General features: G+C 42.5%; 1 protein-coding gene across 2 annotated transcripts in view; it reads left to right on the top strand.

Annotated features, from left to right (window-relative positions):
- The first annotated feature begins 31 nt into the window (after window positions 1–31).
- LOC148899117 (transducin-like enhancer protein 1) overlaps window positions 32–27,687 on the top strand; it is a 43,232-nt gene continuing 15,576 nt past the window's right edge. The window contains exons 1-6 of one of the 2 annotated variants that reach the window (XM_088994144.1): window positions 32–846; window positions 2,184–2,284; window positions 6,029–6,092; window positions 8,347–8,391; window positions 18,006–18,068; window positions 18,188–18,292. In XM_088994144.1, the coding sequence (XP_088850270.1) occupies window positions 823–846; window positions 2,184–2,284; window positions 6,029–6,092; window positions 8,347–8,391; window positions 18,006–18,068; window positions 18,188–18,292 (402 nt within the window). In that variant the 5' untranslated portion in view covers window positions 32–822. The remainder of the gene's footprint in view (window positions 847–2,183; window positions 2,285–6,028; window positions 6,093–8,346; window positions 8,392–18,005; window positions 18,069–18,187; window positions 18,293–27,687) is intronic. The other variant, XM_088994145.1, reaches the window with a different exon arrangement.

A 27,687-nucleotide genomic window follows, 5' to 3' on the forward strand; every position in this document is an offset into this window, starting at 1 on the left:
CAGGTCAACGGCCACAAGGCGGTCACTATGAGGCACGGCGATTGGTCCCAAGCGCGGTCCACCCTCGCGAGTCCCACGTGGAACCGTGCATCCGATTGGCTGCCTCGGCCGCTCGGTGGGCCGTCCTCCAGTTTCGGTTAGCTTGGTGCGTGAAACCGCGTGAGAAAGTTGCCATTGAAGGGGGAACTGCTGCCGGACGGTGGACGACGACGACTCGGGCCGCCGCCACCACCACCGCTTCTTTGGAAGTAGTTACCCAAACTGACATCATATTTCCTCTTTTTTTGCCTTCACTTTACTGCTTTATATTCATCACAAGGGACGAGGAGGTAAATATAAAAAAAAAATTACCGGACGGCTAGAGTGAGTCAAGTGGTTCTTCTTCAGAGCAATTAAATAACTGCCTGGATGTTGTAATTTACGGATACTTTTTCACCACCTTTACTCGGAATATATTGGAGCAAAATCGACAACAACAAAGCGCGGTGACTACTCATCCAATTTCACTGCTCACCTGGTTCTTTTAACGCCTGGAGCTTAACGAGCCGCTCCCCGTGCTTCTCTGCCTGATTTACGGCCCCCCTGCCCGCGGGAGTTTTAGGGGCTCGAAACGGCCGTAGGAGGAGCGCGTTTAACGGCTTGGTTGGTTCCCAAGTGCCGGTCGTCTCGTGGAAAGGACCGACGGATGGGTTGGTGAATCGGAACAGCGCATCGGCAACAACCGATCTCACCCTCCACCTCCCTCCGAGTTGGTGCTTCTCGGGGGAAGCATCGTGACGGAAGCGGGAGGACCCCCGCCCCACTCCTCGTCCGGAGATAACAATGTTCCCCCAGGGGCGACACCCGGTAAGACCCCTATAACTCCCCCAACCCTACCCCCGCTCCCTTTGTGACATTGCATTCATCATTCTGCTTGTAACACCCTGACATAGATTGCAGCCATATTTCATGGATTACTAATGCTAAATTGCTAAGCGAACTACTTAAACCATATTTCATTGACTGTCAATTCTAAAATGCTAATACATACAGAGCTGCAACCATATTTAATTTTCTTACACCTTGATGCTGTATTCAAAGATTCTTAATAATCATGCATGCATTGTAAATAACACAGCCACCTATGTTGACTCAATACAGTTTCATATATCAAATATGCTTTTGTATACTTGTACTATGTACAGTTCTTTTTATGACACATTTTTGCCAGTTAAACATTGCAGTCTTCTGACATTTCTATTATGCATAGAATACTTTGTATCTTTTCACCCCTCCAACCCCTATCCATTTTGCTGCTGTAGATTGAAAATTTCTCCATTGTGGGATTTTTAAAGGCTTTCTGATTCTGAAGTTTGATGGATGAATGGCAAGAGTCTCATTTCATTTAATTATAAAGCAAACTAGCGACTGAAACTTGCAGCAGACACAATTTTAGACTTTACTCAAATCTGATTGGTGGGCTATCTGCAGGTATTTTACATTTTAATGCAAAATTAGTATTCAGTTGTAATGTTATAATTGACTGATCAATTAATGACGCCTTAAATCGGCTTCGCAAAATAGGACAAACTGCAAGCAAAATGTCATTCAAAGTTTGTCTGTGCTTCCGTCGCCAACAAATTAAGGTTTCTCAGTAGACAGTGCCATATTTTTCAAAATGTTAACATATTTGAAAATATATACACTATATATATATATATATATTGGGGAGAGTGGGGGTTATGGGAGTGATGACTACCCTTCCATTTTCTGTGTATTGTATGTTTATTAGAGTTTTGGAGAGAACCTTATAGGTTTAATTGTTCAGGGTTTTATACAAATGCATTTCAGTGGTCAACTATGCAAAATTTGACTTTCCACGGAGTCAAGCCCATTCCAATCCCCTGTGAATCACCGGATCAAATGTACAGCTAATAATCAAGTTGTTAAAACAGTACTGAAAAAAACACAGTCATTCATCTTTGTTGTGACATATTTTGAGATCTGGTGCGGTTTTATTTGACTTGAGAATTGTAAGGCAGACAGCATCGATTGCTCTCGCAGGCCGTTTATAGCCCACACGAATCAGGTTGGTTACACTTGTTTTTGCTTCAAAACAAAATATGTGAGTCTGGATTGGATTTGATTCACGTTGAGGCCCACAGCATGGTGTATATATTAATGCCTGTATGTGTTTGTTTTAGACGCCCCATCAGGCTCCGGGTCAGCCCTTTAAGTTCACCATCCCAGAATCCCTGGACCGCATCAAGGAGGAATTTCAGTTCCTGCAGGCCCAGTACCACAGGTAGGTAAAAAAAAAGCCTCACTGTCATATGTACTTAACTAGAGTTCTGCTAACTTTTGGGCTCAAAGGCATAAATGATTGACCCGCACCATTAGTCGAAGAAAAAAAAGTTAAAATAGTTATTCTGATAATAGTTATATGTCTGTGACCTGATCTTGGATAAGCAGAAAGTAATGACAAATATTTACTTTAAAAACATAGGTTATTTGAACAATAAAATACAAATTTATGTTCATTTAGAAAATTATTTTAGTTATAATTCATTGTTTGTAAGTATTACTGGAATTTAGTATTAATGTAATTATCATTAATTAGCCAATTATGTAATTCAAAAGTGGTATATATACTGTATACCGGTCTATACAAAATTCTGTTATTATTTAGTGTACTTTTTTTAGTTACATTGAATTTGGCAGCATAGTGGTCAGTGCAAAGGTGCAAGAATCAAATCCGCCTCCGGTCTTGATGTGTGGAGTTTGCATGTTCGCCCCATGCCTGTGTGGCTTTTCTCTGGGTTCTATGATTTCCTCCCGCATTCAAAACACCTCCATGGCAGGTTAATGGAATACACCAAATTTTCCTTAGATGCGACTGTGAGTGTGTGTGGTTGTTTGTCTATGTGTGCCCTATGTGATTGGCTCACATCCAGTTCGGGATTGCACCCCACTTACTTCGCAGTCAGTCCCGGCTCGCCCACAACCCTTGTGAGGATAAGCATATTCGAACATTTACAATGAATTTAGCTTATTTCATGGAATAGTTGAATAAACAACAAAATACAATCGAACACAAGCTATTTTATTTGCCCATTTTAGTGGAGAAAAAAACTTTGTGTTAATGGAGCTCTTTGGTGGATGGGAACAATGAATGGAGCAGCCTGTATGTGGCCTGTGGGTCATATTTTGTCCACCCTTGGTCTCAATGCTATTCCCAGCCAGCCGCAGTCACCCCTGTTAGCATAACAAACTGGCCTCAGACTTACCCATAAACACGGATCGGGTTCACAAGACCGTGCAGCACACTGAGACATCCGGGCTGTTTTTTCCCCTCCTCTTCTGAAACTGCGGTAGGTCAGAGTCGCGTTAATGGCTAGCGTGTGGCCTTTTGCAAATCGCCCCTTATTTTCCCCCCCGTGACACGTGTGTGTGTGTGTGTGTGTATGTCTTTTGCATGAATGTATTTGTGTTAGGTGGTGTCGATAGTTGAGACATGCTGATGTGCAAACGCATATAAACAGCCCACAGGCGAACACATCGCGGTTATCACGGCTCAAAAGGAAGATTCATGTTCTCCATTTCAACCGACGGTGGAGAGCTTCTCCCAGCAACTTGTGGATTCCTTAATCAGGGAGTTAAGAAAATAAAACCGGTGCGATTAGACGTTTGCATCCTTTGCTCGTCTTATCTTTCATCATCGACAAGTGCCAGAGGAGACGCATGCTGCATGTTTGTTTTGCGAGAACTTTTTTTAATCTAACAAAGGGCTTGTCAGCCTGCGGAAACAACCACGCATCTGTAAATAATCAAAATAGACAGTCATACAGCGCAACCACCAACAAATTGTTTTATAACAGCTGTTTCATATTTCAAACACATTTTTACATGGAAAATAAAGCAGCGTAAAATGAATGAACTCATTCCACTATGAAAACCTTTTCATTACCTGTAAAGGGTCTCTTCGGCTTATGATGGTACCAACTTCTGACTTTTCAAGATTCCAAATGGCTTGCAAAAAACTAGTTGAGAAAGTTACACAAGAATTTGGTGTCAAATCATGCTTCATTATTTCTGTACTTACCGGTAATATTTTTGCATGTGAATGTGTTACATTCTTGGCCGAGAATTTTGTACAAATATGCACTGTAATTATAATATTATTACCCCATTAGCATAGATTAACAATACATTTGTATGTAATTTGACTTTGGTCAACAAAAAAGTAACGACAAAAAATATATATAAATTTATAAAAACAAATAATACACTGACATTTTGACAAAAATCTGACAAAGAGCAAGCCAAAATGTCAATTTACAAAAATCTCAAACACTGGACAATAAATTACGGCAAAACTGATAACAATGTTTTGTTCTTTTTTCCCCCAAAAAATATATTTATTTATATATTTAGTCATTTATTCATTTATTTTTTGTTTTTAATATTTGTTTAATTTTGCATTCTTGTATTTTTTTTTTTATTTTTACATTGCAATATTTTTGTATTTATCTAGCTAGCTAGCTACCTTTTTTACCCTTTTAACTCCACGTACTTAAAAATAAATGACTTAAAGGACAACCGACGTCTCCAGACAAGTTGTGTCCAGTATTTGTAAAATGGCTTCAAATGACCTCTACTGAGTGTATTTTAATAAGATTCCACCGCATATAGCTAGATTTTATGTTTTAAGACTCGCTCTGAATATTCAGGAAGTCTTGTTTTTGAGTTGGTGACGAGTCCGTACGTGACGTCACTAAAGGAACGCCCCTAACCAAAAAAAGACACATTGTAGCAGTCCTTCCATCATGTCAATATATTTTGCTGTACATGTTTGGTCTGAAAACCGTGTTGCACCCAAAAGCCGCCAGAAGAGGGCGTCCAAGCTCCATATAAGGAATTTATCAGCCTGTGGAAACGGAGGTAGCCACAGGAGGTCACCATTTTGTGCCTCTTTTCTGGTGATCGATTTTTTCCCCCCCAATGTTGCCTCAAAATCACATGGAATGAATTCTTTAATCGATTGCAAACATGTATACTTTCCTCTTCCGAACTATTTGAATCATATTCATAACTGGATGTGTAACAAGGAAGCATATTCTCCAAATCTGAAGCCATTGTTTGGATTCTCCAGCAATGCAAGACGTCTTGGCGTGACGTCACGAACTGGGGGCGGGACTTTCTGAAAATGCCCAATTCGCAGCTCAATTTTTTGCAGATTTTGGATACTTTAAGTCATTTTTATTGGTGTTTTGCATTTGAATAAAAATATCATAATGCGTGTTTTGGGTATTTTAGATGCTATAAAAGTTTTTCTGATGTCAGTTAAGAAACAAAAAAGTGACGTCGGTTGTCCTTTAAAAGTGTTACATTTTTAGTACATTTGGACTACCATAAATAGATAGCTATCTATTTATGATTTAAAAAAGTTCATATCGAGACTTTTGGAATGCTACAAGTTTGTGGGTTAGGAGGCTGAAATATATTTGAAAAGTCCCATATTATGCCACAGCTCCAGTGTGCTGAGTCATTCAATTGAGCACCCAGTAAAGTATGAGAGGAGAGAGATACATAAAACAAAAATAAAGCAAGTAGAACAATTCACCCTGTGAAGCCGCCAGACAAATGCGTAACTAACGATCACAATGTGCCGTTTTGTTGGCTAGCTTCTCTGGTTATTATTTGTGCTACATGTTGTTAACGTCCTTCAAGACAAATTACATCTCTAGTTCGCAATTCTTCCTCTTTGCCTTACCTGCCGCTGTGCTGTGGCAGCGTCAGTAAACGCCAAAGAGAAAAAACAAAAACAAAACACTTCTTTTAAGTTGCTGCCTGGGATGAAGTCTCACGTGTCAAATGACAGGACTGAACGCCAAGGTGGCATGTTTCCCGAAAGCGTTGGTGGAACGCCAAATGATTTCACTTTTGCGGCCTTTGACTCTGGAGGTTGGCGCGATGTTAACCTGTACTGCATGTGCATATCAATTCTGCCCCTTCTCAACTGTGACGCCCTTTGGCACTTGTGTTTCAGTCTCAAGCTGGAGTGTGAGAAGTTGGCTGGCGAAAAGACAGACATGCAGAGACACTATGTGATGGTGAGATCCGTTTCCACTGCTGTTTTTTATTCTATTTTTATGTTTTACTCCTCTGACTTGAGCGCTCTTGAGAAAGGTGGCGTGTCCTCATCGGCCCTCTCTGTGTGTTCTGATCTCGCTGAACTTTCATCTTGCCTCAAGCGACGATTCACTTTGTGTGTGTGTTCACAACAGAAGAAGAGGGAGCCAGCGCTGTCATTTTCAAAGGCGTTCTTGCATACCTATGAGTTATTATAGGAGGCGCATCATGCATATTAAAAAAACATTTCACAGGTGTCCTCATAGCATGTCTGACATTTTTTTGCGAAAACATGCACAGAAACAAGAATTATAGAAAACTGCACCACCTGTTCATATTTGGGCTGAAATTAGTCTTTTATGATGTGCATGTCTCATACAAATAGGCCACCGCCCAACAATTGTGCATGTATGTAATACATTTTCATTCATTGAAGCAGCACTTCATCGCCAAACATCCGAATTCCACTTGTCAGTTATTTGCGATGACCCGCGTTATGTGCATACACGCCGGACGCCCAATGGTGTGGACAACTTGACGAGCAATCCGGTCATTGCAGCTGATCAGAAGCAAACGATGTTCACTCTGCATATGCAGCCAAACTCACTACAGCTCTGCTTAACTTTGGGTTTTTCAAATGGGATTGTTTCAGATCCTCCAGCAGCCCCCCCCCCCTTCGACCCACTTATTTTCAAATATGGACAAAAACATTTACTAGAATTCTATCAGACAACCTCTACAAAGTAAATGCTTCCACGCTACCACGGTGGATGTCATTAGGATCAACCGCTTAGAGACACAAGTGATGATTTGTGAGCAACAATATGGGGAGTGCGAGGCAAGGTGATGAAGAGAAGACAGGTTGGGTCGAGTAGAGGAAGGAAAGTGTTATGTGGTAGAAGAGTCTGCAAGGATGAAAGGGGGAAGGTTTCTGAGAAAGTGGTGAGGTGATGGACACAAATGGCCGCTCAAGCGGCACGCTTCTGTTTCCCGTTTTCACAGAGTGCGGAAACAGTGACACCGTTGTTAGCAGAGCCTTTGAGAGCCTTTGTCTGGCTCCAAGACAACACAGATTTGATCCTTTTCCAGTTTAGATCCAAGCGCTCATGTAGAACAAACTCCTGATGACGTGCGTCTTTTCACGGAAGGCTTTGTTCATTTCTGAGTCGTTTTTGCTGGATAGATAGTCAGATTGCGATTTCAGTTAATTCTGAGTTTCCACTTGGGTTCAGAGTTAGAATGGCAAATATCGATCTGGATTGTTTTCATGTGGGTACTGTTTCTTGGTGACACAGTACTTAGACGACCGAGGTGACACAGTAAACCAAGGGTGTCAAACTCATTTTTTGCCGCTGGCAACATTGTAGTTACGATTTCCTCTCGAGGGCCGTTATGAATTTGGGGAAAGCATTCGAATGTTTCATCCTCTCCACATATTACATACACACCGGATAACAAATTAATAAATAAATAGTTTTTAAATCTGAAGTCAAGAATAGTGACTGTCATTGCGGTTTATATGTGACAATTTGAAATTTTGGTTCAGACTTTGCAAGTATGATGGACCTTGACATGCTTGATTTGCTTTTGCGGGCCGAATAAAATGATACGGTGGGCCAGATCTTGACTTTGACACCTGTGCAGTAAATAAACAATGGAGGACAAGACGGCATTTTGTCAAAAGTAACAGCTTTTGGCGAAAGGGTATTTGATGTTTCAGATCAGATTTCATGTATTTAGCAAGGCTTTTCTTTTCGTTTTAATAATTGTATTATGCATGTTAACTCATTCACTACCAGACATGTTCAAAAATGTGTCGACACGATTTTTGTCATTTTCACTCAAATTGCAGGACCCACAGAATATTGAGGTTTAGGATTGCACAAACATTGAATACAGCGTAAGAAAACTTGAACTCTAATTTCATTAGAAAAAAAACAAGTTAATTCCTAAGTTGTATGGCTCTGGAGTAGTATGAGGTGCAAGTGAGGGTGGCTGTACAAAAGGCAAACGCTGCCCCCTCGTGGAAGGGAAAAACATTGCCAGATGTCTGACCAGCGCTTTATCGGCGCCCGAACGCAACAAAAACCAAAAGCCGAACAAATTTGGGAATGGTGCTCCACGTCATATTTTCAATTCTCGAATAAATTCGTGAGTGAGTTAACAGAATTATTTAGTATTACTTATTTGTCATGTAATGTAACCATTGTCCTTCCCTTTTGTGTCTATCTGCAGTACTACGAGATGTCATACGGCCTCAACATCGAAATGCACAAACAGGTATAGTTGTGTACATTATTTTCTCTGTGCGTCTGCCTTCCCTTCACCTTCTCTGTGTGTGTCCGCCCGTGTTTGTGTGTGCGCGCACGTGTGTTTATCCGTGATCGATGGAGCTCTGTCTCCAATTCCTCGGTTAGCGTCGGACGGCTGAGCCCGGAGGCAGGATGAATGGCTCTGTAGATTGATTGGTGCTGTCTAGGGGAGCGGCCTGCTTTATTACATTAGAGGGGAGGGGTTGTGGCAAGGGGGGGTCAGATGAATCGATCATCAGCCGAGTTAGAGACAGCCGGTTCCACTTTTTGCAGGCAAACCTTAGGAAGGCAGACTTGCCAAATGGGCCCCTTATGGACATTTTCTGTGCCACCCAAAAAAGTGATGAGGCAAATGAACGCATAAACAAAAGGCTTAAAATTGCAACGAGTGCAGACACAATCACAAGGAGGGAAACTGTTTGCGCACGATTAGGCTCCCCTCCCCCCAGCCAAGTGTTGTAGAGCTCGCGGCGTTTAGCGGTAATTACCCGGGCTATCGATCAGTCACACCCGAGGAAATTGGAGGCGGATTGGTCGTGGCTGCTTCAATGAAGAGTCTCACCTTCCTGTTGTCTCCTCCTCCTTCCTTATCCGCCTCAAGGGATTTTCTCAAATTTTACACCCCCAACTTCTCGCTACTATTCGGCGGGGCCTTTTATAAACAACCTCCCCACCCTTCGCCCCCACATGTGCATTGCGTGCATGCACGGCCACCTCCATTCTAACCGGGTCAGCTTTCATTTTGTCCAATTGAAGCTCCTGTTCATTCTTTGAGATGCATTTCTTCCAATTATACAACGCAGACACACATACACACGAGCACACGCACGTGCATGTGAAGCTCCGGGGGAGGTCATTAGCTTGGGGCTTTAGTTGTCGGAGCAACAGGCTTCTGTAGGCGGGTGGCGTGGGGTATACAGATTAACAAACCACTCCCCGCTGTGCCTGTGTATGAACCAACGTGCGTGTGTGTCGCAGGATGTCTGTTCATAGTTAGTGCACGATGGTGCTTCGCTGGTCAAACTTCAAAACAGTCTCTCATTAAGATCGGTTGGAGATTAAAGTGTTTTGTTCCAATCAGGTCCGCACAGCGGCAAACTTTGAGAAAGCCCTGTTGAGAATCTCGCTTTGTGCCCTTTTGCCTTCTCCCTCCCGTGCTGGCGTGGCTTTCCTTGCACATTCCCAAAAATTCCGATAGCCGGCTTTATTGAGACGACTGGGATGACTTTTCCAGTCGTCTGGAGTGAGATTCTACATCTTTACTCGGCGGTCCTTTTTTTAAAATTTTGTACCACGGGATGCATCTGGGCCGCGCCCTTGCGCCATTTATGCATTTTGACAGCCACTGGCGCAACTTTAAAACTCCACTGCACTTGCACTGGTGCATGTCTCTTACGATTAGCGCATATTGCTACAGGATCTGTGCCACATATGACATACTTCTGTGCAAATAGCTAAAGAAACCAATATAGTTAAACAGCGATTGAAAACTTTCCTTCAGAGGTTTTGAGTTTGGTCGTCTGCCATCTTGCTTTAGCAATATCTAGCCATAATTACCTTGCATGTGTTTCAGTGCGTTCCAAAGTCGTGGTTGAGGAGATTTCGGGCTTTTCCGTGATCTGCCAGAAATGGCCGAAAGAGCTAATCGAATATTGAATTACCCATGGTGCATTGCAGTATTTACATCAAACATGGCAGATGTTTGCAGAACACGAGTCAAGCTCAAAATGGCATTGACAACAGGAAGCAAACAAACACATTCTCATTTTTTAAGAAACAATCAAATAAGTCTGTAGAGGGTGGTGACAATTCATTGCAGCAAACTGCTGTTAATGATTCGAATTTAGTGGCTAATGCGAATAATGTCAGAGCTGTTAGAGAACATTGGAAATCTTCAAAGCAAATCCATTTCATTTAAGTCGATACTACAGTAAAGTCTCGTTATATCGATATTCTCGGGAGTCGGAAAAAAATATCGATATAACCGGACTATCGATATATCTGATCCTGCGGCATATAAATTTTCTCCTTGCCTTCATAGAAATAGTATCGTAATAAGCAGTACTATCGATATAACCGATATCGATATAACGAGACTTTACTGTAGTAAGAAAAGCCTGTTCTCTTTGTCTTTTCTGTAATACCGTCGTAGATCAAATTAGCACAGGATTGACGCTGAACTAAAGAAAATTGAAAATGTTTATTTTATGTGTGAAAAAATTATTTGACTTGATTTAAAGTTGTTGATATATTAGAAAAATAGACTTCAGTCAAATAATAGTTTTTCTTTTGCAATTTAGAAATATCATGGTCCAATGAATGTATTTTGGTTTATTTCAATCAGTTTAGTATACTTTGGCAAGCTAGTTAAATTGGGCCCCGTCAATTTTAGAATATGACCCCCTTTTCAGACACAAGTAGGCCAATTGGCCCCCTTTTTTAATTTCTCAGATGCATTCCTGCGGCACCAAGACACGGAAGCAAATTCAGAGCACCATTCACAGAAGCGCCACATCAAAGGCCTTTGTTGAAAAATATCTCGTCACTAATGACCCCAGCCTAACTGCCCGTGACTCTTAGAATCACTTCACAGAATGTTTCCTCCTGTGCAAATATCCTTTTACATGAGGGAATGCAGGTAACCCGGTTTGTTTGATCCTCATTAAGGTAAGATGCCGTGATAGTCTTTAGCGAGACTATTCTCAGTCGGCCTAATCAGAGGAGCCGCGATACGAGGCTAATTATAGGCGAGCGGCACGGGTTTCTGAGAATGGCCGTGGAGGTATAGCCGGCCTAAAATTAGCTCTCTCTGAGCTTTCGCGACATGCCGCCAATTAGCCGTAAGACTGATTTACAGCACGCCGAGGTCAGCTGCTTGCAATCTGTTTCGAGGGGATGGAATGTTGTTTACGGCTATTTTCACGCAAAGAGCCTTCAAAATTTCTATGTCGCAGCCCAAACAGGCGATACAGATGCTTTTGAGTTTGACGTAGAATTCCAAGGAAGGCGGTATTTTGACGCACCCGAACGGTGTCACACACTGGTGGGTGACAGCCAACTCATCAGACAACAATGAAGTGTGACAAAGTACATGTCGGCCAGAGTCAACAATTTCGATCTCGGCAATGTCAAATTCACCGCAGCGCGGCAAAAGACAATTTTTTATTTGCATTATAAAGAGACCTTGACATTACCAAGAAGGCGGAACTTGCCAAGTTGACTGTGTCCCTCCTCAATTCCGCGTCGGTGCGATTTAGACACAACAAGAAAACGGTAATAGATTCTTTCACTAAATGTTTTTTTCTGAGGGATAAAAAATGCTCTATTTTGTCCTCCCATTCTTGTGCAATACCATTTACCAGTACCAACATCAAACTGAAGCACCCAAAAATGGTCGACAACACTTACAAGGGCTTCAAATCCTTTAAAGGACAACCGACGTCTCCGGACAAGTTGTGTCCATAATTTGTAAAATGGCTTCAAATGACTGAGCGTAATTTACAAAGATTCCATATATTTTACATTTTAAGACTCGCGCTGAATATTCCGGAAGTCTTGTTTTTGAGTTGGTGACGAGTCCTCACCCTACATCATTGAAGAAACGCCCCTGACGAAAAAAGGACACATTGTAGCAGTCCTTCCATCACGTCAATGCATTTTTCTGTACTTGTTTGGTCTGAAAATTTCATGGTGCACCAAAAAGAGGCTGAAGAGGGTGACAAAGCTCTGTGTTGGGAGCTTTGTCGGGCTGATTAATTCCTTACACGGAGCTTTGTCGCCATTTCTGCCTCTTTTTTAGTGCTACACCCCCCCCCTATTGCCTCAAAATGGCACGGAATAAATTCTTTAATCGATTGCAAACATGTATGCTTTCTTCTTCAGAACTATTTGAATCATATTCATAACTGGATGAGTAACAAGAAAGCATATTCTCCGAATCTGGAGCCATTGTTTTGATTCTATAGCAAGGCAAGACGTCTTGGGGTGACGCCACGAACAAGGGGGCGGGACCTTCTGAAACTGGCCACTTCCGGTTTGACTTTAAGTCATTTTTATTGGTGTTTTGCATTTGACTAAAAATATCATACTGCGTGTTTTGGGTATTTTAGATGCAATACAACGTTTTTCTGCTGTCAGTTAGGAAACAAAAAAGTGATGTCTGTTGTCCGTTAAAGCAAGGGCGTCAAACTATTTTTTTGCCATGCACATTGTCGTTACGGTTTCCTCTTGAGGGCATTATGAATTTGGTGAAGCCATTAAAATGTTTCATCCCCTCCACATATCACATATAGAGCGCACAACAAATTAATTTTCGTTTTCAAAGTCTCATTTTCAAATTTGAAATAAAAAAATAATGACTGTTATAGTGATTTACATATGACAATTAGAAATTTTTGTTCGGATTTTAGCATTTCATAAGTTTGATTTGATTTCGTGGACCGAATAAAATGACGTGGGCCAGATTTAGCCCCCGGACCATGACTTTGACACCTGTCCTCTAAAGTAAGAAACCTTTGTCTTGGATTGGATTGGATTTGCCTTTATTAGTCTCACAGTGGAGGAATTTACATTATTATTATATTACTTGTCGTCGATGTCGTTCATACAGAACATCTCTAAAGTTTGCAGGAAAAAGGTGCAGCCTAAATTGAGCTGGGGTGTGTTGAATTTGCATATCGCTTGTAAATGCATAATTGGCGAATATCCCGTCCGAACCACCCAGACAGCGTCATGTTGTGTATGTCGGTCGATTGTTCCTGCTGCGAACCTCATCCAGATAGCTTTTGGCAGACAGCCTGTCATTGTCTTTTATCTTGCATCGTGTTCAATGTCAATTATTTACCACCATATCGTGTGAGTATTGCCGTACTTCCTAGTAGTGACTCACATTTTTTTTCACTGCCACTGCGTGAATTTGCATGTAATTATGTTGTTGTCTGGCTCGTATTATGTATTTCCGCCCCCTCCCACGCCACAATTAAAAAATGTTCAATGTAATTTCCTGTTTGAGATGCAGACATTTAGCATAGTTCAGTTGACCCAACGAGGCCAACACTTTATTTAGCTCGCCCAAGTGCATAATTGGCTGAATAGCGGCGGGGTTACGGTTTTGGATTGGATTGGATTGGATTGGATTGCCTTTAATAGTCTCGCAGTGGAGAAATTTACATTTCACAGCAGCAAAATTATGAAAGAAATGAAAGTAGAAAAGCAAAATATAATCTAATCTAGTAGAAAAAAAATGGTGAGCCGACATGCGTGTCCTTGTGAGCTCAGTGGTGTTATCACACCCAAATAAGCTTCAGAACAAGCACAATGGACTTGAGGTTTTACATTTGCGGCTTTAGGTTTTTTTTGGGCGGGGGGTTGTTGTTGTTGTGTTTAAGTGGCAGCACACTTGCCTCACACTCAAAAACATGAATGTTATGTTAACACCCTTAATGACTTCTTGGTATGAATGCTAGTGTGAGTGTTTATTTGTCTAATTGCGCCAACTGTAATTGACTTTCAACCAACCCAGGATGTACCCTGCCTCTCGGCCAAAGTTAGCAGGCTTGGCTGCAGCCCAAGTGTGACGGTAATGAGGGCAAGCGCTAAAGAAAGTGAATAAAAGTTTCTCACGACATCAGTGGAGCTAACTGATAGTTTGTTGGTGGTACAAAATTTAAATCTGTAGTTTGGATTATCGGGAATATCGTCAAAATTGCTTGGATTGGATTAGCCTTTATTAGTCTCGCAGTGGAGAAATTTACATTTCACAGCAAGTTATGAAAGTAAGAGGAAAGGAAAGAAAGAAGTAGAAAATCAAAATGCAGGAGCTGCTGTAAAGGCAGACACAAAAAAAGCCAAACAACAAGCACCCTCTTTGGTGTATGTAGCAGTTCTAGATGATAAAAAAAGAAAGGATCAAAGCGTCCTTTCACCAGTGAATCAAGTATGGCATGGTGGTGGCATCATAGGATTTTGTTGCGCCTTATTAAGCGTTTCTTTTTTTTGCTTGTGTGTGTGGATTTTTTTATAAAGAACCAATAGTTGGATTGGATTAGCCTTTTTTTTGTCTTGCAGTGGTGATATTGACACGGAATAAATTGTTTAATCGATTGCAAACATGTATGGTTTCCTCTTCAGAACTATTTGAATATTCATAACTGGATGTGTAACAAGAAAGCATATTATCCGAATCTGAAGCCATTGTTTTCATTCTCCAGCAATGCAAGACGTCTTGGCGTGACGTCACAAACTGGGGGCGGGACTTTCTGAAAATGGCCAATTCGCAGCTCCATTTTTTGCAGATTTTGGACACTTTAAGTCATTTTTATTGGTGTTTTGCATTTGATTAAAAATATCATACTGCATGTTTTGGGTATTTTAGATGCAATAAAACGTTTTTCTGGTGTCAGTTAAAAAACCTTTAATGCCTTGTCCTTTAACTCCGCTCATTAAAGGCGCAAAAAAGCACAATTGCCCCAGAGCTGTCCAGCGATGACAGTCAAATGACACTGGCATTCCTCCCAATCAAAAACAGTGCTGGCATATTAGTGCTGCCGATGAATGGCATATTAGGTCTTCATGAATGTCAAAAATGCTGAAAAACAATCTGTATCCCTTCCATGCAACGCACAACAACACAGTGAATAAAACACAAAAACAAGCAAAAAAGCAAGACTTGTGAAAGCACTTGCTGCCTACATTGTTTAACTCATTCACAGCCATCTTGGACTTTCTTTGGTGACAAACAAAATTGTGACGAGTAAAAGCTGTTTGCTAACATCTTTGCAATTTTTTATGGACCATGTGGTGGTACGATTTGGCAACAATACAACGCAAAGATGGCAGAAGCTTCCAAAGTCCCTAAATGACATGAAGCTTTTGTGTATGCGACTACTGGCGTGTAGCGATGAGCCACGCTAATGTGTCATGGCCTTGCCGATTCCCTCTTCACCCCGACCTCCTTCATATTGCTTTGATTGGATGACGTGTAATACGAGCCCACTTATCTGATTCGACTCTCCTCGGGGGATATCTGCTTGCAGATGATTGTAGCTGCCTCCGGGTGAAGAAAGGGGGATGGGGGGATCAGGGCGCAGAGGGCGGATGTGTTGGCATGGATACTCGAGGCCCGGCAAATAAAGTTAGGAGCTGATGAAATTTGTTTAAGTGCTGTTAGCGAACGAGGGGGTGTGGGGGGGATTTGGACAAGAGTCGAATGGATGGAGGGAAGCATCCGAAACCCAAGCCGCCTCTCGATAATTGGAGAGGAAAGCTCTCGGGTTTGTGTGTTTTCGCCACCATGACACTACTAAATGGACATTGTTTAACTCATTCACAGCCATTCCCGAATTTATTTGGGAATTGAAAATATGATATAGAGCGCCATTCCTGAATTTTTTGGTTTTTCATGCGAGGGTTACCGATAAAGCGCTGGCCAGACCTCTAGCAATGTTTTTCCGTTCCACGAGGAGGCAGCATTTCCCTTTTTTCCATGTTAGGGCTGTGTTCCAGCTTCAGCTGTTGTTAAAGAGCAATATAAACAATATTTTGACATTTCCCGTACATTCTCGTTCACGTGTACATTGAAAGTTATGTAGGTTTTATCATTGGGAGTCATTTTGAGTACTTTTCATGTTTTTTTGTGTATTGGTTTTATTATGACTGTTTTAAATTGTGTGAAGCACTTGTGGTTTTACCTGTGAAAAGTGTTATATAAATAAATCTTACTTACTTGTATGTATATATTGCATTGTATTTTGGACAGCTGCCCTCATTTCAAGCCCATATAACTCCAGACCCATAAAATTCAGGAATTAGCTTCTTTTTTCTGATGAAAGAAGAAAGTATTCGGGTTCTTACGCTGCATTGAATTTTTATGTCGTCCTAAAAATATTCTGTGGGTCCTAGAATTTGAGTGACAATGACAAAAACACTGGGACTGGAGTGGACACATTTTTGCAGATGTCTGGCCGTGAATATGCTTAAAGGACACGATGTCTCCGGACAAGTTGTGTCCATAATTTGTAAAATGGCTTCAAATGACTTCTACTGAGCGTATTTTACAAAGATTGCGCCGCGTATAGCTATATTTAAGTTTTAAGTCTTGTTTTTGAGTTGGTGACGAGTCCGTACGTGACGTCTCTAAAGGACTGCCCCTGACCGTAAAAAAGACGCATTGTAGCGGTCCTTCCATCACGTCAATGTATTTTGCTGTACTTGTTTGGTCTGGGGACCTCGTGTTGCACCCAAAAGCCGTTGTCTTGGCGTGACGTCACAAACTGGGGGCGGGACTTTCTGAAAATGCCCAATTCGCGGCTCAATTTTGTGCAGTTTTTGGACACTTTAAGTCATTCTATTGGTGTTTTGCATTTGAATAAAAATATCATACTGCGTGTTTTGGGTATTTTAGATGCTATAAAACGTTTTTCTGATGTCAGTTAAAAAACAAAAAAGTGACGTTGGTTGTCCTTTAAGGCTTATATAAGTATTTTTAAGGTTTGTATAAGTAACCTTTATGGGGTTGTTCTGAAAATTAAACATGTAATCAAATACCTGCTCTATAAAGATATGTCCATGTACAACTGGAGAGAATAATACATATGTTTCTACAAAAATGTTCATATGTACCGTTGTTCGTAACTCGAATGTTCGTAAGTAGGAGAGTGTCGAGCTGTAATAATCACAATGATCAAGGTAATTAAAACCAAATCATTAAATATTGTGGAAAGTGTTACCAATTTTCTCGGTTGGTCGCACCCCTTTTTTTGACAGAGATGCGTTTTGTGCATGCGTGGAACGTATACTTATGTCTTGAAATGTTTTATGACTGGAATAGTGTTTGTAAGTCTGTGGTCTGTGTGCAAGTCCAAACCGGCCGGAACAGGCAGAGTGCGTAACCCGCCGTACGGTGTCTTTGAATCACAATGTCGAATGTTGGTGGGAACATTAAAACATATGCACTTGTTACAACAGAGCCAGACCTTTTTTTCTGACTGACACAAACAGTCTCACAAATGTGATCAATTTAGTGGCAGTTCCAGTATGGATTATACTCTGTGTACTGCAGTAAATCTTTTTTATGAGAGAAGTTTTGTTTGATTTTTTTCGGAATTGAAGTAACAAAATAAATGGCATTTTCCATGATATCAAAGTTTCTATAACAAACAAGCTTCACCCTAATAGATTCCAGCTACTCTCTGCATTTGAGTAACCCTCATGGCATTCTATTTTTGTGACATTTTCTTCATCCACCAATGTTTTAGAAAGTTTCTATGCAGATAAAGAGGATGCAGATAAAGAAATGTCAAAACATTGTTTATATATCTCTTTAACAACAGCTAAAGCTGGAACAAAGCCCTAACATGGAAAAAGGGGAAATGCTGCCTCCTCGTGGAAGGGAAAAACATTGCCAGAGGTCTGGCCAGCACTTTATCGGCACCCCTAGCATCGACAGATAAAGAGGCGAAAAGCGACCCACGTTTAATCTGAAAGATTACATTCATCCCTCATGTTGTGTTGCTTTATTTTTGTAAACAACATCATCCCGATGATGTGATTACATTCTTGCCGTGCCTCTTCCTTTCCCAACAGACCGAAATCGCCAAGAGACTCAACACAATCTGCGCACAAGTCATCCCCTTCCTCTCGCAGGAGGTAAACCAACCACCCTTACCCTTTTTGTTGTTCTACTGTATGTCTCCAAGTCTGTCGCAACAGTCCTGAAAGGTAAAGCCTGTGTTGTGTGTGCACACCATGCGTATTGTTTTTTGCAGCATCAGCAGCAAGTGGTCCAAGCGGTGGAACGGGCAAAGCAGGTGACCATGGCCGAGCTCAATGCTGTCATAGGGGTACGAGGACTGCCCGGCCTTCCACCTACGGTGAGGCTCCATTTCCTTGCTTTCTTCTTACCCAACAATCTCATTATCGGTTTAAGAACTTTGTATGTGCCAACTCAGTCAATCAATCTTGTTGTTCTTACCTGATGACCCATTTCAATCCCCATAATTTGTTTTTAATATCATTTTTATTTTCTATTATTGTGTGGGAAAGCATACAGAAATTGCATCACCTTCTTTTTCAATAGCCATTCATTCGTTTTATTTATGTATTTATTTGGGCATCGCTCTGGCGATGGTTAGCGCGTAAACCACACAGTGCAGCGGTACTAAGTTCAAACCTAGCTATGGTCTTAAAGTGGGGATTTTGCATGTTCTCTTCATGACTGCATGCGTTATTTCCGGGTAATCCAGTGTCCTCCCACATTTCAAAAACATGCATGGCAGACTGATTGAACACTCGAAATTGTCCCGAGGTGTGAGTATGATCGCGGATGGTTGTTCATCACTGTGTACCCTGCGATTGGCTGACAACCGGTTCAGGGTGTCCCCTGCCTACTGCCAAAAAACAGCTGGTATAGGCTCCAGCAACCCTGTAACACATGTGAGGACAAGTCAAATGGATGGATGGATATGTATTTATTTATTTGTTTGTTTGTACAATGTGAAGTCTTCAATCTTGGAAGCCTCAATCATTAGGACATTGTTCAGTCAAGACATAACTCAACAACCTTCTCAATAGTCATTGATAATCTTAACGATGTCGTGATTTCACTCATTCACTGGCAGACCTGTGCAAAAATGTGTCCACTCTAGTGCCAGGGTTTTTGTCATTTTCACTTACCTTTCACTTAAATTGCGTTTTAGGACTACATAAACATTGAATGCAGCATAAGAAATCTTAGATTTTCTTCTTTCATCAGAAAAAAAGACTTAATTCCTAATTTATATGGGTCTGAAGTTATCTAAGGTTGAAATGAGGGCAGCTGTCCAAAATACAATGCAATACATACAGATTGGTTTTACATTGCGCTTTAACAACAGCTGAAGCTGGAAGAAAGTGCTAACATGGGAAAAAAGGGAAATGCTGCCCCTTTGTGGAAGGGGAAAACTTTGCCAGAGTTCTGGCCAGCGCTTTATTGCCACCCGAGCATGAAAAAAAACGAACTAATTCCGGAATGGCGTTCCACGTCATATTTTCAATTTCCAAAAAAAATCGGGGATGGCAGTGAATGAGTTTAAGTTCTGATCGGTAATCTTTAAAATGTCAGTAATATATTCAACATCTTCCACACCTAAATCCACAATATTTCACAGTGTTTGTTAGTCCAAAGACTTTGAGACATTGTTATATGAATCTGCTATCTTTGATTTTAGTCAACAATCTCTGAGACATTGTTAATCGACATGAAGTCAATCATAAACATCATTTGAGATCTGAATCAACAGTGTACAAAATCAACAATCAATTCCCCAAACACAATTACTAACTTATTATCCACTCCCTTAATTATTTGGGCCGCGGGGGAGTGAACGTTGGAACCTCCTTTCCGCAAATATTCTGCGCTGAAATTGCAGCTTTCACAAGCAATCTAAGAGGGAGCTTGAATTTATGAGGACTCTTGAATTCATGGGGGGTTAAAGGGGGTTGCTACTGAAGGACAAGGTGGGGGCAGGCAGGGGGTGTTGACATTCAGGGAATTGTGATCAAGTGACAGGTCGTCCAAGCTTTAGCTTCACAAAGGTTGTCTTCTGAGACTTTGGATACGTGTGTTGGCTTGCAAGTTGGTGTGGATTGATAGATGGATGAGTACCTAAAGAGAGCGATTGGGATGGGGTGGAAGGCTGGGGGTTGAGGGGTTAGATTGGGCAGTTGCTCTTTGAGTCTTAATTGTAGGATTTTAGTGTTTGTCAAAGGGGGCGGGGGGCGTTTCATGCTCCCCTCCCTCCCGCGCTCCCCTTCTTCCCCTCCTTTCGTCTCCCACGCCAGCCTGTCATTCACCCTGTTTGTGAGTTAAATGTGTGTAATGAAGCGTGTTGGCTCTGCCTCACCCCCCATCAACCCTCCCCCTCACATGCACACACATAAAGAGGGAGACACATACGTGCATATGCTCACGCTAACATCCCATGACAAAACGCCAGTGCTTCCCCTCCATTTGCTCCCATCAGGGGTCCTATTTGTTTTCCTGCGTCAAATGTGTGCTTTTTTGTGTGTTTGTCTATACGTGCGTGCATGTTTGTGTTTGTTTGTGGAAACAACAGGCACTTGGGGTGTTAGATGTGCCTTGTTTATCAAGACTGTGTGTGTGTGTTGTGTGCATGTGTGTGGGGAGGAGAGGGGGGGTTGGCTGATCAAGTGTGACGTTGTGTGCGCTTGTGTCGGGTTGTTTGGCATGCTCTGCGCGCATGTGTCTGTGTGTGTTTGTGTGTCCGCGTGTGCATGTGTTTTTGTGTATATGGGGTGCAGGGTAAAAAAACATGTTATTTTGGACACAGAATAAAGGAGAAGTATAGCGAATGATGTTGCGGTGGGGGGCTGGGTGGTAGTTTAGTCAATTAGGTGAGACAAAAGTCAGCTTGACCTTCAGCTTTCCTTCCACATCTAGCGAGCAACCTCCTGTGACATCCTTGACGTCCTCCGACCCCAAACCCACTATCCCCTTCCTCCCCAACCTACCTCCTCCCCCCGCAGCGAATCAGTGGGCTTGGATTCTCGCGGCTACTGTCTGAGGAGGCAATAATGATGTTTTGGAACACAAAGGAATTTCACGCTCAGACGAGCGCCTGATTTGCTGTGAAAGAGAGAGCTGCGCTGCCAGCCAAACTCTTCTCCTTCAGTTCTCCCCCCTCCATCCTTCCACCATCACTCCCTCACAAGACCTGACAGTGTAAGCAGCAGCTGCGCCCCCCCCCCCCCACTTCACCGCCCCTCCCACCACCTTTTCCCTCCTCCATCATTCCTTCCTTACCCCCTCCCTTCCACCACATCCTCCCGCTCAGAGACTCTGATCCCAGCTGTCAGTATTGTTTAGTGTTTGACCCTAGAGGCATGACGATGATGATGAAGAGGAGGAGGAAGGGGTTGATAGAGGAGGAAGGGGGGGTGGAGAATGCGTTCACCTCCTTGTCGACTGCAGCAGCTTGTTGAGATGCTGAAAGTCCAGACGCACAAGAAACCGTGCCATCTGTTCTGTGCTACAAAATGGTGGTTGATTAGGTTACACACTTCCGGGATAGATGGAGAACATTGATTCGCTGTGGCGACCCCCTGAGGGGAAAAGCCGAAAGGAAAAGAAGAAGACTTCCATTGATTTTATTTTTATTTTTTTACCTCGTGGTCATACAATGCGACCTGAGATTTTGTTTTTCGGGCAAATGTGCGAATATCTGCGTTCTGCTTTTTTTTTACCTAATTCACTGCCAGACAATGTGCAACAATGTGTGCATTCCAGTGCCAGGGTTTTTGTCATTGTCACTTGAATTCCAGGACCCACAAAATATTCAGTTTGACATTTCCCGTACACACAAGCATCCAATTCAGAGTAACAAACTTAGACTCTCTTCTTTAATAAAAAATAGTTAATTCCTAAATGATATGGCTCTGGAGTTATATGAGCTTGAAATGAGGGCGGCTGTCCAAAGTACAATGCAATACATACAAAATATTGAGTTTTGTGACGACATAAACATTCATTGCAGCATAAGAAACCTTAGACTCTCTTCTTTCATCAGAAATAACGAGTACATTCCTAAATGATATGGGTTTTGAGTTATATGAGCTTGAAATGAAGGTGCCCGTCCAAAATACAATGCAATACATACATATTTGTTTATATAGCGCTTTAACAACAAACAAACAGTTGAAGCTGGAACAAAGCACTAACATGGTAAAAAGGGAAATGCTGCTCCTTGTGGAAGTAAAAAAACATTGCCAGTGGTCTGGCCAGCGCTTTTTTTGGCACCCCATCAACCAAAACTTGAACAAATTCAGAATGGCGCTCCACATCATATTTTCAATTTCCGAATATATTCTGGGATGGCAATGAATGAGTTAATTGAGGCACGTCTTTAACAAGTACGCTAGTGGTTAACACATTCGACTCACAGTCCTCAGCCTTTGCGCTGTCACACTTTGCTTCCTGTGTTGAGTTAGCACATGTATCTTCTTCCGTCAAAAAGAAATTAGTGCAGAACCAAGTGAGTGGATTGAAGTTAGTTTGGCAATTTCTCACCTCGGGAGATCATATCGGAGCGTTGTGTGAAGTGTAGCACACTAACGCTCGCGTCTCTTGTGCTTTTGTGTTAACAGCGACAGGTATTTAGTATATCACACCTGATGATTGCCTGAGTGCGGGTTGCCGTGTCGACGTGTGCAAGCGTCCACAGGATTATTCTCAGGCTCCTTGAATTTATTTTGCATTTCCCGTATTTTCCGGTGTATAAGGCACACCCAAAAGCCTTAGTTTTCTTCAAAAGATCATTCCTGTGCCTTATATGTCAAGTATTATTGAGCCACAACAGGTCTCGCAACTACTGTCAGCAGCCACAGACTCCATTTCGCCCTATAGAAGAAGTTGTACGTAGCCCCAGCCTCTACTGTTGTGCCTTATAATGTATGTGGAAAACCTTTATATATATTTATAAATTATATTTGGAAAACTTTTTTGATTCATTGAAGGTGTGCCTTATAGTCCGTTGCACCTTGAAGTCCAGTGTGCCTTATATATGGATAAGGTTTGAAAATACACCATTCATTGTGGGTTCCCCTTATACTCTGGTGCACAATATACTCCGGAAAATATGTTATGTTCATTTTAGAAAATCATTTCATTTTATTTGATTTATTTGTGTTTTTAAAGCCCAGCAAAGATTCGGTTGGAACACGAGCGCATTAGGATCATGTTTTATCAAGCCAGGTTTTTTTATTTTATTTTATTTTTGAGGATCGGATTGTTTTGAGCTGACTACCGACAATAGAGTTGTAATTTCACTCAACCAAAGCGTATTGAGTGCACGCGAATTAAGATCATGCGGCAAAAAATAGGCAATTGGCGCAGGAATCTTGTACAGTACGAATGCAATACTTTGGCTTCCAAGTTATCGTCGCCATCAGCAAGCAGCTGCTGACCTGGCGTGTCTACTCGAGCTTAACAATTTGGAATCAGAATCTAATTATGTTTCTTTCCTCGCCTTTTTAACATTGGAATTTCAATTTCATGTGCCATTAGTTTTTTTTCCAAGGTCCACTTCTCACATATTTATTTGTTTGAAAGTAAACAATGAATTAATCTGTACTTCAAAATAAAAGCTAAAATTTATTGTCAGTGAAGATTAATCTCTTCTTTTATTATTTATAATTTTAGCTGTGGTTTTATTTTTCTTGTTGACTGTATAGTGCCCTTGAGAGTTTTGAAAGGCACTTATAAATAAAATGTATTATTATTATTATTATTATTATTATTATTATTATATACTGTCAGTCAGTGAGTCGTATTCCAAAAATAATGTAAACACATTTGTGGCATTGTCACTTCAATTTTTCGAAAATAAATACCATATATTCCTGTGCATAAGGTGCACATAAAAGCCTTCATTTTCTTCTAAAGATGACTCTGCGCCTTATACACAGGTGCGCCTTGGATGTGAGGTAAATATGTGCCTTTCTAGCAGCTCCTATATTTTGTTTTTCTACTTTCATTCCTTTGATAACTTGGCTGCTATGAAATGTAAATTTCTCCACTGCGAGACTAATAAAGGCAAATCCAAATCCAAGTAATATTGAGCAACAACAGGTCTCACAATGACTGTCAGCAGCCACGGACTCAATTTCCTCCTGTAGAAGAAGTAGTGTGTAACTCCAGCCTCTAACGTAGCACCTTATAATGTGGCCTTATATCTGGAAAACTTCAACACATCAACACTGCCACCCTCGCCGAGATAATGTAAATTTCTCCACTGTGAGACTAATAAAGGCATATCCAATCCAATAATTGCCACCCTGACTGCGGACTACAACTCCTCCCCCGATGAACTTGTTTCCCGGTACAACGCGGACCTCACGAACACCCTCAACGCCCTTGCGCCTGTAAAGTCCCGGTCTGTCCAATTCACCCGGTCCAGCCCCTGGTTCACCGCCCATCTTCGATCCATCAAGACTAAAACTCGGTAACTGGAAAGACTTTACAGGAAGACCGGTCTCACTACTCACAAGGACATATACACAGCTCACCTCACCCTTTACAAGGACTCTATCTCACGCGCAAAATCGCAATACTACTCTGCACTCATTGGCTCAAATTCTGGAAACACACGGGTCCTCTTTTCCCTGTATAACAAAATCATACAACCTCGTATCTCTCTCCCCTCACACTTTTATTCTTCTGATACCTGCAACGCTCTGCTTATGGTTTTTTTTAGCAAAAAGCTCAACAAAATCCATCAGCACCTCGGCTCCTCTGCCCCTACTCTCCCAACCTTTCTATTCCTTGCCAACTGCTATTCGCTTTTGAACTCCCCCATCCCTCTATAATCTCGGACTTAATCACCAAATCCAAGAATTCCTCCTGTCAGCTCGACCCCCTCCCTACTATCCTAATCAAGTCCTGCTTACCCTCACTTCTCCCATTTATTTCAACCATTATTCACTCCTCATTATCAACTGGAATTGTTCCTATCTCACTAAAAACCACAGCTGTTACTCCAATCCTGAAAAAAACCTGGCTCAGATCCAAACGATTTCAATAACTTGCGTCCAATTTCCCATCTTCCATTCATCGCCAAAATCCTTGAAAAAACTGTTGCCTCCCAGCTTCACTCTCACCTCACTCACAATAACCTTTCCGAACAATTCCAGTCTGGTTTCCGCCCCCGCCACAGTACTGAATCGGCTCTCATAAAAATCACGAATGATCTTTTTATGGCAGCCGATGCCGGTTCACTCTCCATCCTCATCCTTCTCGACCTGACCGCGACTTTTGACACAATTTCCCACCCCATCCTGCTCGACAGACCTTCCACCCTAGGCATCACGCACACCCCACTTCGCTGGTTTCTCTCCTATCTCTCTGATCGCTCACAGTTTATCCAAATCAGCTCCTTCACCTCACAGTCCTCTCCTGTGTCCTCTGGTGTGACCCGAGGGTCTGTCCTGGTTCCCTTTCTCTTTCTTACCTATCTTCTTCCTCTTGGCAATATTTTGCACAATTTTGGCATTCACTTTCACTGCTTCGCGGATGACACCCAAATCTACCTCTTCAGCAAACCCGACGCCTCTCTTCCACCTTCATCCCTTTCACTTTGCCTCTCAGAAATTAAATCCTGGCTTCCCCATAACTTTCTCAAGTTGAACAGCGAAAAAACTTCTCCTTGTCGGTAGCAAATCCACCCTACAAAAAGCAAACCGTTTCTCTCTCACCATTGACAGTTCTACTGTGTCCCCCTCCCTTCAGGTCAAGGGCCTGGGTGTCATCCTTGATAACTCGCTATCTTTTCACTCCCATATAAATAACATAACTCTGTATGTATCAAAGTCAAAGTCAAAGTCAGCTTTATTGTCAAATATGCTAATATGCATGACATACAGCACAGATGAAATTAATGTCCTCTCGGACCCAGCGTGCAAGACATGCAAGGCACTTATAACGTGGCTAAAAAAGACATACAATTGACAACAGACAATACATGTAATTTCTGTATGTAAAGTGAGGTAGTGTCGTATGGAAAGTGAGGTAGTGACGTATGTAAAGTGAGGTAGTGACATATGTAAAGTGAGGAAGTGATGTACATAAAGTGACGTAATGTCGTAATTGCAAAACAAACAACTAGAAAGGGTTGAAGTGAGGTCTTGTCTAATGAGAAATAACAAAAAAAATAGAGTTCAGGATGATCGTACAGCATGTAGCGTGTACTCAGAGTTCGGGGCAGGCTGGGCAGGGCTGGGAGGGAGTTGAGTCTCCGGACTGCCTGGTGGCAGAAACTGTCCTTGAGCCTGCTGGTTTTGGCTCGGAGACTCCGCAGTCTCCGACCCGATGGCAGCAGGCTGAAGAGGCTGTGGGAGGGGTGGGTGGGATCGCCAGCGATCCGGATGGCTCTGCGGGTGAGGCGGGTGTTGTAGATGTCCTGAAGGGGGGGGAGAGAGACACCGATGATCTTCTCAGCTGTCCTCACGATGCGCTGCAGAGTCTTACGGCAGGACACGGTGCAGGCGCCGTACCACACAGTGATACAGCTGGTCAGGATGCTCTCTATGGTACCGCGGTAGAAGGAGGTCGTGATGGGGGTCGGGGCTCCAACTCTTTTGAGCTTGCGGAGGAAGTACAGGCGCTGGTGGGCTCTCTTGGCCATTGATGCCGTGTTGTGGCTCCAGGACAGGTCATCGGATATGTGCACTCCCAGGAACTTGGTGCTGCTCACTCTCTCCACTGCAGCACCGTCGATGGTTAGTGGAGCATGCTGGGGGCGCACTCTCCTGAAGTCCACAACAATCTCCTTCGTCTTCTCCACATTCAGACGGAGATTGTTGTCCTTGCACCACGTGGCCAGGCGGCTGACCTCGTCCCTGTAGGCTGTCTCCTCGTCGTTGTTGATGAGGCCCACCACAGTCGTGTCATCCGCAAACTTTATGAAGAGGTTGGAGCTGGGTGATGATGGTGAGCAGTCGTGCGTGAGCAGAGTGAAGAGGAGGGGGCTCAGCACACACCCCTGGGGGGCCCCTGTGTTCAGCGTGATGGTGCTGGAAGTGTTGTCGCCAACTCTGACTGCCTGTGGTCTCCCCGTCAGGAAGTCCAGCAGCCAGTTGCACAGGGAGGTGCTGATCCCCAGTTTGCTCAGTTTATTGGTAAGCTGTTGGGGGATGATTGTGTTGAATGCTGAGCTGAAGTCGATGAACAGCATTCTGACGTAGGAGTCTCTGGTCTCCAGGTGGGTGAGCGCTGTGTGGAGAGCAGTGGAGATGGCATTTCCACCTCTGTAATATCAATCGTCTCCGTCCCTCGCTCACCCCTCACTCCGCTGCTATCCTTATCCACAGTCTCGTCACCTCCCGCATCGATTATTGTAAGTCACTTCTCTTCGGTGTCAATCCAAAATTTCTCCATAAACTCCAACTAGTCCAAAATTCTTCAGCCCGCATCATCTCTAAAACCCCTTTTTTCACCACATCACCCCTGTCCTCCAGCAGCTCCACTGGCTCCCCGTTAAACATCGGATCAAATTCAAAATACTTATACTGTTTATATTCAAAGCCATCCATAACCTTGCCCCTCACTATCTGTCTGACCTGCTTCAAATGTCCGTTCACTCTCGGTCCCTCAGATCCTCATCCTCCCTTCACCTCTATGTGCCCCCTGCCCGTCTCACCACGATGGGATGCAGAACTTTCAGCCGATCTGCTCCCAAATTCTGGAATTCACTTCTACCCAACATCCGTATTTTCA

This window comes from Hippocampus bargibanti, linkage group LG04, assembly GCF_051943395.1.
Source record: "Hippocampus bargibanti isolate YZ-2025 linkage group LG04, ASM5194339v1, whole genome shotgun sequence".
NCBI lineage: Eukaryota > Metazoa > Chordata > Actinopteri > Syngnathiformes > Syngnathidae > Hippocampus > Hippocampus bargibanti.